Consider the following 16,226-nt stretch of genomic DNA (forward strand, 5'->3'; position numbering starts at 1 on the left):
AAATATAGCTCTGGTCATGCCATAACCTCCTCTGAGAATTCATGATAATGTTACATGCCTAAAGAAAAAAGTTCAAAACTCCCTCATAGGACACTTAAGGCTTTCCAGATCCAACCCCAAACTTACTTTCAAGTTTGATCTCCCATTACATTCTCCTACAGATTGTTAACCTTTGTCATACAAAGGTAAGGGGAGGAATGACTGGTGGGTAGGACTACCCAACAATTTACATTATGTAATTTGTTGTTGTTGTCGTTATGCTTGATTCTGCATAGTAACCATGTGCTGCTTTCATAACATTAAAAAAAATTTTTTTAATATCCCCTAAAACATTTTAAAAAATCTAAATTATCTCCAATCTCTGAATATGCAATGACAACCTTCCATATCTGTCCTCTAAAATGTGCACCTTCCTCCCAAAAAACACACACAAACACATAAAACAAAAAGCCTTTTACTTCCTTATCTTGGTTAATTTTCATAAAACTAAATAAAGGTAGGCAGAAGGCTATGTAAAATCATTATCATGGTTTTATACAAGAAAAAATAAAGATTTGGAAAAAAGAAGATAGGGCATTCATAAAAATATACAGAATGGGCATCAGAAATCTTATCTTCTAGCCTTGACTCTACCACTAATTAATTAGCTAAGAGAACCTCCACAAGTCACTTACTCTTTGGCCTTTTATGTAAAGGGAAAGAACTGAACCAGAAAAATTTTCAGGATCTAAGTGCTAAAATTCTAAACAGATTTGACATTGTGTGGGTTCTCAAATCTTGACAAGCTGTTCTATCTGATTTTTATACTTTTCACTCTTAAAAAATAATAGTGAAATCAGCTGCTTTCTGTTCAGCCTTTCATGATATTTTCCATTTGATAATGATCCTTAGGAAGAAAAAAGAATTATAAAAAAAGTATAACTAACGTCACTGAACAATTTGTATAGAAACTGTCAAATGAGAACTTAATTTACTATGTAAACATTCACTAAAAACACAATAAAATATTAAAAAGAAGAAAAAAGAGCTTTTGACTTTTTTAATGTTGCATGTTTCAGTGGACTGATTTACAATTCTGACACTAATTTTCATGTAAAATTTTCTAGTCCCTGAATCTAACATGCTTTTACTGTAAAGCCAATTTAGTCTTAGTACTTTACCGTCGACATGTTTCCATAGCTCTGAGGGAACCTTAATGCAAAGTTCTCCATTTCCCGCATCGGGATCCACAGCACTAACTGCTGCTGCGTAAGCATTGGAAAAATAATTGAGATTTCTCCTGGGCAAAAAAAGAAAAAGCAAAGTTTTAATAACAATAAGACATATACTTCACCAAGCATTTTCTTATATATTACTTAACATTACTCGTTTATAAGCATTATATCTTCTTATATAACTCACAATACTTTTTAGCCAAGTAACTGTTGCTCTATTCATCATACTATACACACAAGGGCATATATATTCTGGTGGTCCGTGCTATGTGAATGTATATGATTCTTACATTCTTCCTTAATTTTGAATAGCCCAAATCACTACACTTTTCTGATTCAAATGTAAAGAATATATGCAGAACTGAAAAATAAAATTATTTCTTATTAATCTGGCAAAAATTTAAAGGCTCAAAAAACTTTACAATCTAACTGAAATTAAGATATCTAAAACAAGTCAGGATGGGAAGAAATTCCTCGAAATGTAATACTGTTTACCTTCACTTCCCAGTACATGACAATGTAAACTTAATGAAGGGAGGGAACTTTTGGCTAGTTAACTGCTATACTCCCTATATTCCAGAAGGTGCTCAATAAATATTTGTTCAATAGCTATTTGGCCTTATTTCCCATTGGAGGAAAAAAACACATAGAATTCTTATGGAACTATGAAAACATTTCTCTCATCTGACTTTCTTATTTTATTCCATAAAAGCAACGTACATCCAAATAATAGACTGGCTTATAAAATAAACAGTATCACCCCTGAGTATTGTGTTCCCTTAAAGAATCAACTATCTGAGAACAAACGGTCAACATTTACCCTAAAGCAAACATGAGAAGGTGAGGGGGGCAGGGAAGCTAGATTAATGGAAACAGAACAATCAGAAGGGCAATAATGAGAATGCTGACACGTTGTGAAAAACACAACCAATGTCATGGAACAATTTGTATAAAAACTGGTAAATGGGAACCTAATTTGCTGTGTAAACTTCTACCTAAAACACAACAAAATATTACTTTGAAAAAATGCACGTTTATATATATGCATATTACATTTCCTCACTGAAATTGGTTAAATAAATACAGAAGAAATAGAAGAAAGGTAAAGACAAGGAATGGCAAGACTGAGAAAACAACATGAAAGATACCAACACCATGGAACGAATCCTTGTTGTGTACCTTTACCATCCCACTAGATGTAGCCACAAAGTTTGTGATATTTTATTAGCATAATAAACTTTTTACTTTGTTAAAAGAAAGTTTTAATATCCTACAGAGTGATTAAAGAGAAAACAAAATGGGAAAAGCCATTAAAGAAGTTATACACCCTTAACCTGACAGAAGCCATTCCTTCTCCATTTACATCTCCCCACCATGTTGGAAGGACGTAATAGAACTATGGTTTTAACAATCATTTAGGCCAACAACTACAGAACATAAGGTTCAGAAAGGAGTTAAATAGACTTCTCAATATATTTAACAATTTCTATTAGATAAATATGTGAAATAAAAGATGTAAATCCCACGGATAACAAAAACAACCATGTTTTAATATACCACCTATTTTTGTAAAATCATACCAAAAACTGACTTTTTTTCTTTTTATGTACAGTTCTATATTTCTGTAACACCACCAGAATCAGGATACAGAACAGTTCACCATCTTCAAAAAGTCCGTCATGATATGCCTTGTGTCAAATAAATGGAATCATACAGTATGTAACCTTTTGGAACTGGCTTGTCTCACTCAACATGTCTTTGAAACTCATCGAAGTTGTTGCATGTATCAATAGTTTGTTTCTTTTTACTGCTAAGTAGTATTCCATTGTATAGATGCCCCATTATTTGCTTATCCATTCATTTGTTGAAGAACGTTTGGGTTGTTTCCTGCATTTGGCTATCACAAATAAAGCTGCTATGAATATTTGTGTACAGGTTTTTGTGTGAACATAAGTTTTCATTTCTGTAGGATAAATAACCAAGAGTGGGACTGCTGAGTCATATGGTTAAGTGTACATATATATGTATATGTATATGTAATGTGTATGTGTGTGTGTATATATATATATATGTTTAGCTTCATAAGAAACTGCCAAAATGTTTTCCATAATGGCAGTACCATTTTGCATTTCCATCAGCAATATATAAGAGTACCAGCTGTTCCACATTCTCAGCAGCACTTAGTTAACACACCACCCGTAAAGGATTGAACTGTGTCCCCCAAAAATATGTGTCAACTTGGTTAGGCCATGTGTGGTTGTCCTCCATTTTGTAAATTTCCCATGTATTATAAACCATAATCTCTGCCTGTGGCTAGAGGATTAAGGTAGGATGTAACACCCTTGGCTCAGGCCACATCCCTGATCCAATGTAAAAGGATTTTCCCTGACGTGTGGACTGCACTACCTTTTATCTCTTAAAGGAAAGGGAAGCAAGCAGAAAGTTGGGGACCTCATACCACCAAGAAAGCAGCACCGGGGGCAGAGTGCATCCTTTGGACCTGGGGTCCCTGTGCCTGAGAAGCTCCTCAACCAGGAAAGACTGAGGACAAAGACCTTACTCCGGAACTGACAGAGAGAGAAGGGCTTCCCGTAGAGCTGTCGCCCGGAATTTGGACTTTTAGCCTACTTTACCGTGAGGAAATAAATTTCTCTCTGTTAAAGCCATCCACTTGTGGTATTTCTGTTATAGCAGCACTAGATAACCAAGACACCACCTAATTTTAAAGACATCTATTTTAGGTATCTACATAATTTCTTTTCAATAAGTTTTAAAAACAAGAAATTTGAAAGATGGTTGCAGAACTTGTATTTCCCCTTCAGTTATCAGTGAAATTCAAAAATAAAATGTATAAAAAGAAAATTTTAAATATTCCATATTAGAGGGCTTCATTTTTTATGGGAAATTATTCTCAATCTCATTTCCTGAGAAAAGGTAAAGTGGTCCAAATAAAATAGGTGAGTCAGTATAAATGGAATCTATTGGGAAGTAGTTATAAGGAACAATCTTCTGATGGTTTAGATTTCAGTATATGAATCAAATATGTTTCCTTTCATAATAACCTCATAAAAGCCAAAAAATACAGGGCAAGATTATAATAAATGTTTTCAATTTGCAGAATAATGACTGCAAAATATTAATGTGTTCTTGCCCTCTAACAAACCACCACCATCCCCAAACCCCAGTCTTCCCCTCGGGAACAAAGTTAAAGACAAGTAATGATGTAGGGAAATACTGAAAAGCTAATAAGGTAATCAAAAGAATTTTTCCAAGAACCTATTATATATATTCATATTAAATTGAAATAACATGTTAATTCCTTCTCAAATAAAGAACATTGGCTTAAAACTGTAAGTGCAGATTCTGCAAAGCTTATGTTTCAGTTATTGGTAAACTTTTCTTCTACTTAAAAAAAAATTCTTATGCAAGTATAATATACATCAGAAAAGTATACATACCCTAAGTACACAGCTCAATGAGTTTTCACAAGCAATAAACCCAAGTAAGCCAGCATGCTGAGCAAGAACAGAAAGTCACCAGCTCTCTAGAAGCTCTCTTGTGCCCTCTTTCAGTCACTAAGCACCACCCATCATTCTCACTGCTGTTTAGAATTCTGTAATATAAGAATATACCACAACCTATTTTACCATTCTACCATTGATGGGCATTCAGGTAATGCCAGTTTCTGACTATTACGAATATTACCACTATGAACATCTTTTCACGTATTTTTTAGTTAACGTATGAATGTATTTCTGTTGGGGATATACTTAGAAGTGAGACTGCTAAATAAGAGAGTATGCATATACTCAGCTTCAATTTATACTCCCAGCAGCGGCATTTGAGAGGTCTAGATACTCTCTGTCCTCAGTCCTTGGTTTTTCTTCTATTTTTAATCTTGACAATTTAAATACAGAAGAAAAAAAAAGGCCAGCTAACAGAAAAATTCATTTTCCAGAGAAAGAATCAATGCTAAAATTATAATAAAGATGTATTTTTAAAAACAATAAAACAAAATTTGACCTGTTACCATGAAACAAGGTTCTATGGAGAATATCTTCCTTAAGAGGTTTTTCTATGAAAATTTGAGCCACTATGCAAAGCAGCCATTTTTTAAATGCTAATAAATTTCAAGCCGCTAAAAATAACGTCAGGAGCCCTGGTGGTGAACTGGTTAACTACTTGCTTTCTAACCAAAAGGCTGGCGGTTTGAACTTACCCAAAGATTCCGCAGAAGAAAAGACCTGGTGATCTGCTCCCATAAAGACTACAGCCCAGGAAGCTCTATTGGGCAAATCTACTCTGTCCTGTAGGGTTACTATGAGTCAGAATCAACTCAATAACACCTAACAACAACAGAAATTACTATATACTAGAAAACGGGGAAAAAAAAAAAAATGGCTCTGCTGCAAAGTAAGTATCAATTAGTCCAAAGAGAAGAACCATACCTAGTTCTAGAATTACTACATTTAAGAAAATATAATGCCAAACGAGAGCATATCCAGAGAAGGGCAAAGAGGATGGTGACAAATTTGGTATCAGTTTCACATGAGGAATGGTTGAGACTATTGAGATTCTGTAGTCTGGAGAAATGAAAACTTAGGGGGAAACAGTATTTATTTAATTAGGATAAGCTGATGAATATTACAGCAAGGCAGACAGTTCCATTTAATAAAGAACTTCCTAGCATTTAGAAATACTGAAAGAAGTACATTAAAATACAGTGAGCTCACCTCCACCAGACTAAGTCCATTATAGCTAGATGGCTACCACCACTGACTGACTGCTCTGACAGGGATCATAATAGAGGGTCCCAGGGAGAGCTGGAGAAAAATGCAGAACTAAATCCTAACTCACAAAAAAAGACCAGACTTACTGGCCTGACAGAGACTGGAGAAACCCTGAGAGTATGGCCCCCAGACATCCTTTTAGCTCAGCAGTAAGTCACTCCCAAGGTTCACCCTTCAGACTAAAGGGGCACACCAGCCCAGGGGCCAGGACTAGAAGGCAGGAGGGGACAGAAAAGCTGCTAAGAGGGAATCCAAGGTCAAGAAGGGAGTGCTGACATGTGCAGTTGTTAACCAACGTCATAAAACAACATGTGTACTAACTGCTTAACGAGAAAATAGTTTCTTCTGTAAACCTTCACCTAAAGTACAATAAAAAAAAGAATTTTTAAATAAAATATAGTGAGCTCTTCAGAGACAAAAACATAAAGCAGAAGGTGGGATATTACAGAAAAAATCTCTGTTGAATTTTAAACAAAATCAACGCTAATGTTCCTCCAACTCTGTTGTTAGTTGCCATCATGTTGATTTCGTCTCATGGCAACCCCAAGTTTGCAGAGTTCCAAGCAACACTACTAAAACAACTGGCAGTGAGGCACTATGAGTGAGTTAAAATATAAAACTATATTACTTAAGGAGCCCTAACGGCATAGCTGTTAAGAGCTCGGCTATTAACCAAAAGGTAGGCAGTTTGAATCCACCAACCGCTCCTTGCAAACACTGTTGGGCAGCTCTACTCTGTCCTACAGGGTCATTACGAGTTGGAATTGACTTGATGGCAATGGGTTTGGTTTGTTTTTTAATTACTTAACCATAATTAATGAGGGAATTAACCACTTCTATTACATGACACATCTTGGATGAAGTTCAACCAGAATCCTCCTTAGAAGCATGGATGGCAAGACTACGTCTCACATACTTTGGGCATGTTATAAGGAGGGATCAGTCCCTAGAGAAGGACATTATGCTTGGTAAAGTAGATGGTCAGGGAAAAAGAAGAAGACCCTCAACGAGATGGATTGACACAGTGGCTACAACAATGGGCTCAATCACAACAAAAACTGTGAGGATGGCTCAGGACTGGGCAGTGTTTCGTTCTGTTGCACACAGGGTCGCTACGAGCCAGAATCAATTCAACAGCACCTAGCAACAAATAACATTACATGATAGTAATAAACAAAAAACCAAACCCGTTGTCATCTGTCTTGGTCATCTAGTGCTGCTATAACAGAAATATCACAAGTAGATGGCTTTAACAAACAGAAATTTATTCTTTCACAGTCCAGGAGGCTAGAAACCCGAACTTAGTTTGCCAGCTCCAGGGGAAGGCTTTCTCTCTTTGTTGGCTCTGCAGAAAGGTCCTTGTCATCAATCTTCCCTGGCTGAGCAGCTTCTCAGCACAGAGACCCGAGGTCCAAAGGACGAGCTATTCTCCTGGCTCTTGTTTGTTGGTGGTCTGAGGTCCTCCTATATCTCAACTGACTTTTCTCTTTTATATCTCAGAGACTGATTTAAGACACAAACTAATCTTGTAGATTGAGTCTTCCCTCATTAACATAACTGTCTCTAATCCTGTCTCATTACCATCACAGAGGCAGAATTTACAGCACAAGGGAAAATCACATCAGATGACAAAATGATGGACAATCACAAAGTACTGGGAATCGTGGCCTAGCCAAGTTGACACACATTTCAGGGTGACACAATTCAATCCATAACACTATCGAATCAATTCCGACTCATAGCAACACTATAGGACAGAGTAGAACTGCCCCATAGGGTTTCCAAGGAGCAGCTGGTGGATTCAAACTGCTGACCTTTTGGTTACCAGCCTGAGCTCTTAACCACTGTGCCACCAGGGCTCTGTGACACTAATAAAACAACAAAATTTAAAAGCCCTGTACCAAAGTCTACATTAAAATACAGGACCTAGAAAATCTTAAAAAAAAAAAAGAGATTTCTTTTAATTACCCTGAAGTGGATAGCTACTTCATTTATCACTAACAATAGCTTCAATTGCACTACCACTCTATGGTGGACGAAGGCAAGAGACTTCTCAAGCAAAATTTAAGAAGATCTTCTTAAAGGACAAAGCATATTCAGGGAAGGGAAAGAAACAAACAGGAAAGAAATGTTAGCCATGGTAGGCCACCCATCCAAAGGTGCAGTTTCTCTGGCAAAGTCCACATTTATTTTATTCTAAGAAGAGAAAATTGTAGCAAAAAATAAAAATAAAATGTGAAGAGCCATAGGCCCCGGCAAAGTATAACCTATTAACAACACCTAAGATTCGAATAGAAAATACATGTGGAGAAACATCAAATGCTGAAATTATTTTATTGACAGACAATAAACCAAAATAAAATGAGAAGCCTATAGATGTTACATAACTAACTGGGTTTTTCATTGTTACTCACTGCCTTCGATTTGATTCCAACTCATAGTTAGTACAAGTTAATTTAGAAAGTCAGCTAACATTTAGTTGGATACAATAAGTAGTAATGTCTTTTAGTCTCTTATCTAAAGTTTTCTTTTCTTACAGCTCCCTATGGTTCAAACTTGCTGAATCTGAATCAAAGTAAGTATATTCTTTCTATCAAAAATAGTAGGGCCTGGCACCTTAACTTTAAAACAAATAAGAAGAAAATGTGATGAAGTGGAATATTACTTGAGTGTTAGGACTTTCTTGTATGTATTAAAGATCAAATTTCATCCATTGAGTTGTTTTACTTTTCATTTTAAAACTGCTCTACTGAATTATCTGTTTTAGCTTTATGGGAGCCTTTAGTAATTCATTTAAAAAGGAACATTATTTTAGAAACAAGAAAGATTACAGAAGTGTCTGCAAACATGCTAAAGACCTTAACTATCTGCCTTTCCCAAAATTCTCTTTAAAAATAATATCCACTGAGATACTTTTCACATCTAATTGCTAATGAAAGCAGTACATCTCCTGGACAATTGTTATGTTTGTGTCTTGTGAGCGTTGTGAATCTTACAAATAAGATAGTGTTTCCCTCTTTGTTATGGCAACTAGAAATATCAGAACCGAAACTACAGTTGCCCACTAGTAATTGTGCAGTAATTTAATAGCGTGTACCCCCATCCTATACTAGTTTACACTTCGTGCTAATTTCATTAGCTACTTTTTAAAACTGTTGTCTAACAAAATTCTTAAACTATCCTCAAATCCTTTTTTTGAACAAATCAGAGAGTAAACGAACATCAGCAAAAATAACTAATGTCATCTCCTTTAAAGATCATCAAGATCGCAAGGCTATCAAGCTTTAGCCTATATTAGAATCGCCTGCAGGCTTGTTAAAATACAAATTGCCGGCCCCCAGGCCAGAGTCTCTGATTCGGTAGGTCTGAGACGATGCATGGGAACTTGCACAAGTTCCCAGGTGACATTGATGCTACGTGTCTAAAGATCACAATTTGAAACTGCTACCTTAAGACAAGGTTACCTATATAGACTAGTTAATGGAAACCCTGGTGGCATAGTGGTTAAGTGCTACAGCTTTTAACCAAAAGGTCGGCAGTCTGAATCCACCAGGCGCTGCTTGCAAACTCTATGGGGCAGTTCTACTCTGTCCTATAGGGTCGCTATGAGTCGGAATCGACTCGATGGCAGTGGGTTTGGATTTTCTTTTTTTAGACTAGTTAATAAGGAGCCCTGATGGCACAATGGTTAAGCACTCAGCTGCCAACCTAAAAGTCAGTGGTTCAAACCCACCCAGCAGTTCCTCAGATGAAAAGACCTGGCAATCTGCTCCCATAAAGATTACAGCTGAGGAAATCCTATGAGGACAGTTCTGCTCTGTCCTATTGGATGGCTAAGAGTTAGAATCAACTCAATGGCTCCCGACAACAAAGCATAAAACACTTTAATGTGCTGTCTTGACTAGAAAACAGTTTATCATGAAGTTTTAGTATCCTACCTCAAAACATCAATAATAAAGAAGTTACATAACTCAATGCTACCAAAGCTTTGCAATAGAACTGTAAAAGACCCGTTGCCATCGAGTTGATTCCGACTCATAGCGACCCTACAGGACAGAATACAACTGCCCAATAGAGTTTCCAAAGAGTGGCTGGTGGATTTGGACTGTCGACTTTTTGGTTAGTAGCTGAGTTCTTAACCGCTAAGCCGCCAGGGTTCTGTGTGTCCTCAAATGCAGTTGATAATATTTAAATTAGTATAAATCTTACTGGGGCACAATCAAGGAAGGTATTAAGAAGAGTCATAAGAATGATGAGTAATTCTATTTGCCTAAAGGAAGAATTCAAAGGAAAAAAAAAATTATCTGTACCAAAATGTTCACTCGACATTATTTATGATCACAAAAGGTGGAAACTATACACACATCAAACAACTGGAGAACAGTCACGGAAACTACAGTATACTGAGTAAACTGCGTATTACGTGACCATAAAAAAGATAAAAGCGAAGCCTACATACATACACGAAAAAGCAAAAACAAGGCATTAAGTGAAAAAAGCAGAATTGATCACAACCATAAGGAGCCCTGGTGGCACAGTGGCTAAAGAGCTTGGCTGTTAACCAAAAGGTTGGTGGTTGGAACCCACCAGCCGCTTCACAAGAGAAAAATGTGGCAGTTTGCTTCCATAAAGATTTACAGCCTTGGAATCCCTATGGGGCAGTTCTACTCTGTCCTATAGGGTTGCTACGGGTTGGAATTGATTCAACAGCAGTGGCTTTGGTTTGGTTTTGGATCGCAACCATATACGTATATTTAATGATAAAAATCAGAGGTTCGTTCAGTAGACACAATATTTATTTAAAGTGAAGATATTAGATGAGACTCATTTTAACAGATTATTTTAAAGCAGTCTCTGGTCTACAGATTATGATCACCATCAGATTATGATGACATTGTTTATCTTCCCCAAGCTATGTATACTTCACCATTATTCAGTATTTCCTTTCTAGTCACCAAACATAACAATTGTCTACTATTTAGAAGGTGAATCCCCTCCCCTCAAGCTCTGGTAACCACTAATGAACATTAGTGTCTGTATATTTACTTGTTTGGGTCATTTCAGAGTCCTCTTTGAGAGCTTCCAGCCTTTTCACGAGAAGGAGGAAGCTGACCTAAGACTCAGGGCACTCTCGGGAAGCCCAGCACACCCTGGTACTATCTGACAGTCCTCTATAGACCCCTGCACTGATTAGGCCAGGCCCTAGGATGCGGCCTCGCTTCCTTCCCCCAGGGACATTGGGCAGAACCCTCTCTTGCTCTGGTTCTGCAGGGTGTCCACCTGCAGGGTGTCCACCTGCAGGGTGGGCTCCTATGAGCCTCGCGGAACCTTGACCTCCATGTGCATGCCCCGAACAAACTGAAAATTACTTTTAATATTTATGAAGTAAATATTTTAAAAAGGATTAAGAGACGTGGCTAAGAAAATTTATTTTAAGTTCCCAGACAACCCTTCTTTAAAACTATAGTCTGAGGAAGGAAAACTTTATAACCTACTATGTTGGGCAGAGCAGGCAAAATCTCTTGAACCAAATATGGAGAGTGGTAAAAAGGAAGAGAAGTAATAATTAGGAGGAAAAAAAAATGGGATCCAGAGTCTAACAATATCTAAGAAAAATCTGTTCAGAAAAATCACTCCAATCATGTAAGAAAAGCATAATTGTTAGAAACTCTGACTTTTAAAATACATAACTTACTGTTTTGATTCATTGTGGCAAACTTCCAAGGTTGGATCATTATAAATAAAGGCAGCCTCTAAGTCGTTGACCCTTACTCGGTATATTCTGCACTGTTTGCTGTTCAACTTGATTCTATTCAAGTTTGCAACTGTGGGAAATATAGTCAGTTCTACAAATCCCTGTAAGGATAAAGAATAACAACTTCATTATATTTAAGACTGGTCTGTTTGGGAACATACTTCCTTGATTCCTACTACTCAGATACTACATTCCAGAAACAGAATCCCAAATAGACACACACAATTGCTCTCCAAGTATCTTAATTTCAGACATGGTTGTCCTGGTGACTAAATGGGGACGATTTACACATACTTTATCATTCTGGTGATTCACGTTCACAATCAATGAAAATTAGGCTTTCTGCTAGAAAAAAGGTACAAGAACTCACTACTCTCTGTTACAAGAATTTCTAGACAGACTGGCACTCAAACACAAAAGGAAAAAAAACAATGACAGAGCAGAAAGAGAACCAAAACTAGAAGGCTGGTGAGTAAAAGAACATCACACATCCCTGGAGCCATAGAGGGTAGATGAACCCCTGAAACTATTGCCCTAAGACAATCTTTAAACCTTAAACCAAAAATACCCCCTGAAGTCTTCTTAAAACCAAAGAATAGTTTAGATTAAGGTCTGCCTTGAGCACTATGCTCTTTTAAGAACTATCTATATGGGATCAAAATGACAACAGGAACTCGAAAGATCACAGGAATCTTAGGGTGCGACGAGTTTATGTTAACGGAGGACGAACAACTCAGAAAAGGAGGGTGAGAATGGTTGCACAACTTGAAAAATGTAATCTGTGTCACTAAACTGTACATGTAGAAACCGTTGAATTGGTATATTTTTGCTGTGTATATTCTAAAAAAAAAAAAAAATCTTTTTTTTTTAATATTCTCAACAACAAAATTTTTTTTAAAAAATGGGGCAAAAAGTATACTACCGTAGCTAATAACTATGAGTCTCTGCCTGTGAACGCTAAATCAGGCCATATGAAGTGGCAAAAGATACTCAGGCAAGTAGGTAGTCCTACTGCCTCCAGGGGCAGCAGAAGCTTCACAGTAGTGGGTGATCTCACATCACTCAGTCCATGGCAACGGGTTGGTTGGCTGGTTGTTGGTTAGTTCACAAGAGACCATTACAAGTTAGCTGGGTGATGTGTAATCTATCCAAAGCATGTATCTAAAACGTGAGAGACAGCCAAATGCACCAGCCTCCCAAAACCCTCTTGTGTTGAACCAAATGGTAAAGACAGATAGATGAAACGTGAAATGTATGTCCAGTGATTTTAATATCCTGAGTTGAAAACTGATGAACTCAAACACAAACTATGGGAGGCATGAAATAGCATTTCAGAAGCTGCAAAGTATAGAGGAAAATTTCAGAGGCTGCAATAGAAATAGCCGAGATAAAATTCAGGCAGTACTGAATTATAACAATTAAAATGGCTACTATTTGATGAGCACGACTATATGCCATATATCATTAGTGACCACAGCAAGAGCAATTTCAGCAGAATGACTGATGTATTGGATGGAGGGCCAAGTAGCCATTTCAGTGAAATAATAAGTGCACAAATCAGATTTTGGAGCCCTGGGGGCACAATGGTTAAGAGCTTGGCTGCTAACCAAAAAGTTGGCAGTTTGAATCCACCAGCCATTCCTTGGAAACCTTATGGGGCAGTTCTACTCTGCCCAGTTGCCCAAATGAGACATAGGAGGCACTTTGTAAATGTCAAATGACACAGGAAAAAGGTATCTAACCAAGACAGTTTAAATTGAAACCATCTGTGCAGATGCTCTCATTGAAGGATGCGTGGCTCTCCTCTTATTTGGGAGTTGGGGTGAAGAGGTTGCAGAATCCCTAGGCTTTTCAGTAGCTGGGTTGAGTGTTACCCAAAAACTTCATGCATATTATTTTAAAGTTTTGCACATTATGGCATAGGGGAAAGATCATGGACTTTGGGGTCATTTAGATGTGGGTCTGAATTTCAATTCTCCATTTATTAATAATATAATGTTCTCAGCCTAATTGTTAACTCATCTGTAGAGCCCTGGTGGCACTGTGGTTAAGAGATCAGCTGCTAATGAAAAGGTTGGCACTTCAAATCCACCAGTAAAAAGTAGTATGTATCTCTTAGAGTTGTGATGATTAGGGATAACTTATGAAAGTATCTAGTATGTTATATAAAATCCTGTAAATGGCCTACAAGTATAATGGAAACTAAGAGCTGTTTCCCCCACTGTAATTTAGGGTAAATGGAAGAATAAGAAGCTTCTAGACAAGGGGGATTCAAGAGAGTTCAATTAAGGCTAGAAGGTGGAAAGGGTTTTTCTGAAAATGTTGGAAGATTCAGGTGAGGTTATTTAGAATGACATGGGGGGGCTCTTCAGCTGTGAAGACGGGGGTAGGGAACAAAGAGCAAGAAGCAAGGAGTAGATATGAATGAGGAGAGGTCAGATGACCTGCGGGGCTTGCAGTTATGCCAGTGATGACAGGGATTAGGAGGTTTGTGGAGGCTAAGGGATCTGAACATTTGAGACAGGTACAGATTAGGGATCTAAGGTGTCAGATATCTGATGATATGTGAAATGTACTCCATTCATTACCCTTATTGTTAACCTTAGTTTAGAAAGTCAAATCCTGTTCTTATGTCCCACCCATGAAGCTAACTCTTGGCAGTACTTTCCATAATCTTTTCTTTTTCACAGCCACAGTGTTTACTGAGAAAAGGGATAAAAACTTAGCTAGCATACACAAACAGAAATAGATCTTAAGGGACCATTTCTACATTATTGTTGTTAGGTGCCGTCGAGTCAGTTCTGACTCACAGCAACTCCACAGGACAGAGTAGAAGTGCCTCATAGGTGGCTGGTGGATTAGAGCTACCAACCTTTTGGTTCGTAGCCAAGCTCCTAACCACTGTACCATCAGTGCTCTGACAAATAAGAGGTGCTATATTTTGGTAACAAGATTTTTAAGTCTTTCTGTTGGGATTTATCTGAAGTGACTGTTTTAACCAGGACTTTATAGATACCCCTCTCTCATCCCCCTTACCCCAAAGAGAAAGAACAAATGAAAATGAGTGAACACATATCTTAGAATAAACTGTATTTACCAAACATTTAAACAGTTAATGTATTCATATTCACATATATGAATGCATTAACTGTTATATTTCAGTATATAACATGGTAGTTATATACCAAAATATAACTACCATGTATTTCTATTGTAAACCTCCACTGTTCTTCACTAAAATATTCGGAAACATATTCTATTTAACTCCTGACATTATCTTGGTTCTGCTTGCTTTCAGTTGATCCAAGCCTGTTTTTTTAAATTGGTCATGTAATACAGAAGAATTTTGTTCTTCCTCCCTACAATTGCTCAAAGTTTAGACCTTTAAACACAGAACCTCTATCAACAGTATCTTTGGCTTCTGGTCCTTCTGCTCTCATTTACTAAGATCTGTGCAGATGGTCTAATTGAAGGATGCATGGTTCTCCTCTTATTTGGGAGTTGGGGTGAAGAGGCTGCAGAAATTCTGAGGTTTTTGAGCAGTTGGGCTGAATGTCATCCACAAACTTCCTGTGTATTATTTAAAAGCCTTGTACATTGTGGCATAGTGGAAAGAGCATGGACTTTGAGGTCATTCAGATGTGTGTTTGAATCTCAATTCTCCACTTATTAATAATGTTTTAGGTGGGAATATGGCTGAATTGTCATCTCCCCCACACTACTGCAATAGCTCAGGGGGTGGAAAACTCTTTTTTTAAAGGGCCAGATAGTATTCACACAATCTGTTGCAACTACTCAACTCAGCCATTTTAGCTCCAAAGAAGCCACAATGTATAAACAAATGGGCATGGCTATGTTCAAATAAGACTTTATTTACAAAAACAGGCAGGTGGTTGGCCATTACCAATCCCTGCAACAGCTGACAGGACTGTGTATGTCCTGCATTGGGAACACTATTTATCAGAACAAAGGACAAGAGCAGATAATTCAGGGCAAACAGGATGGATGTTCTGCATATTCTTCTTTTGCCCCTCCTGATTTACTCTACACCCTATTCTATGACCCAAAAGCAACACTAACCAGGTGCTTGTCCTCTGGCTTCCAGTTCGGTTAACCAAGAGAAGGCAACAGGAGGAAACCGGCAGCAGATGGAAGGTGAACTTCTTATATTAATTACCCAAGTTTCCTCTCTGCCAGACTGTAGTTAGGCAGCAGCTTCATTCTACCAAAGGCCATTGCTCCTGTAAGGTGACCCTTTGCCATAGTTATAGTAGGTCCCAGCAAAGGTTCTCCTTTTGTTCCTCCAGGCCTAGAAGTGGAAACAGTTCCTCACTGTTGCTAGCCCAGGATGCTTCTCCATCTCTTGCTGGTTTCTCCTAACCCTGTTTATTCTACGTAGGCCCTTCATTAATTCCCTCAGTTAACTGGTATTAGTGTGCCATTTGTTTCCTGCCAGGACCCTGACTG

General features: G+C 37.6%; 1 protein-coding gene across 2 annotated transcripts in view; it reads right to left on the reverse strand.

Moving 5' to 3' along the window:
• Window positions 1–16,226, reverse strand: part of TAF2 (TATA-box binding protein associated factor 2) — an 89,875-nt gene that overhangs the window by 71,443 nt on the left and 2,206 nt on the right. For both annotated transcript variants that reach the window (XM_064268012.1, XM_064268013.1), the window contains exons 3-4: window positions 11,700–11,860; window positions 1,161–1,279 (exon numbers count right to left, since the gene is read on the reverse strand). In XM_064268012.1, the coding sequence (XP_064124082.1) occupies window positions 1,161–1,279; window positions 11,700–11,860 (280 nt within the window). The remainder of the gene's footprint in view (window positions 1–1,160; window positions 1,280–11,699; window positions 11,861–16,226) is intronic.

The sequence above is a fragment of the Loxodonta africana genome, chromosome 14, assembly GCF_030014295.1.
Source record: "Loxodonta africana isolate mLoxAfr1 chromosome 14, mLoxAfr1.hap2, whole genome shotgun sequence".
Lineage (NCBI taxonomy): Eukaryota > Metazoa > Chordata > Mammalia > Proboscidea > Elephantidae > Loxodonta > Loxodonta africana.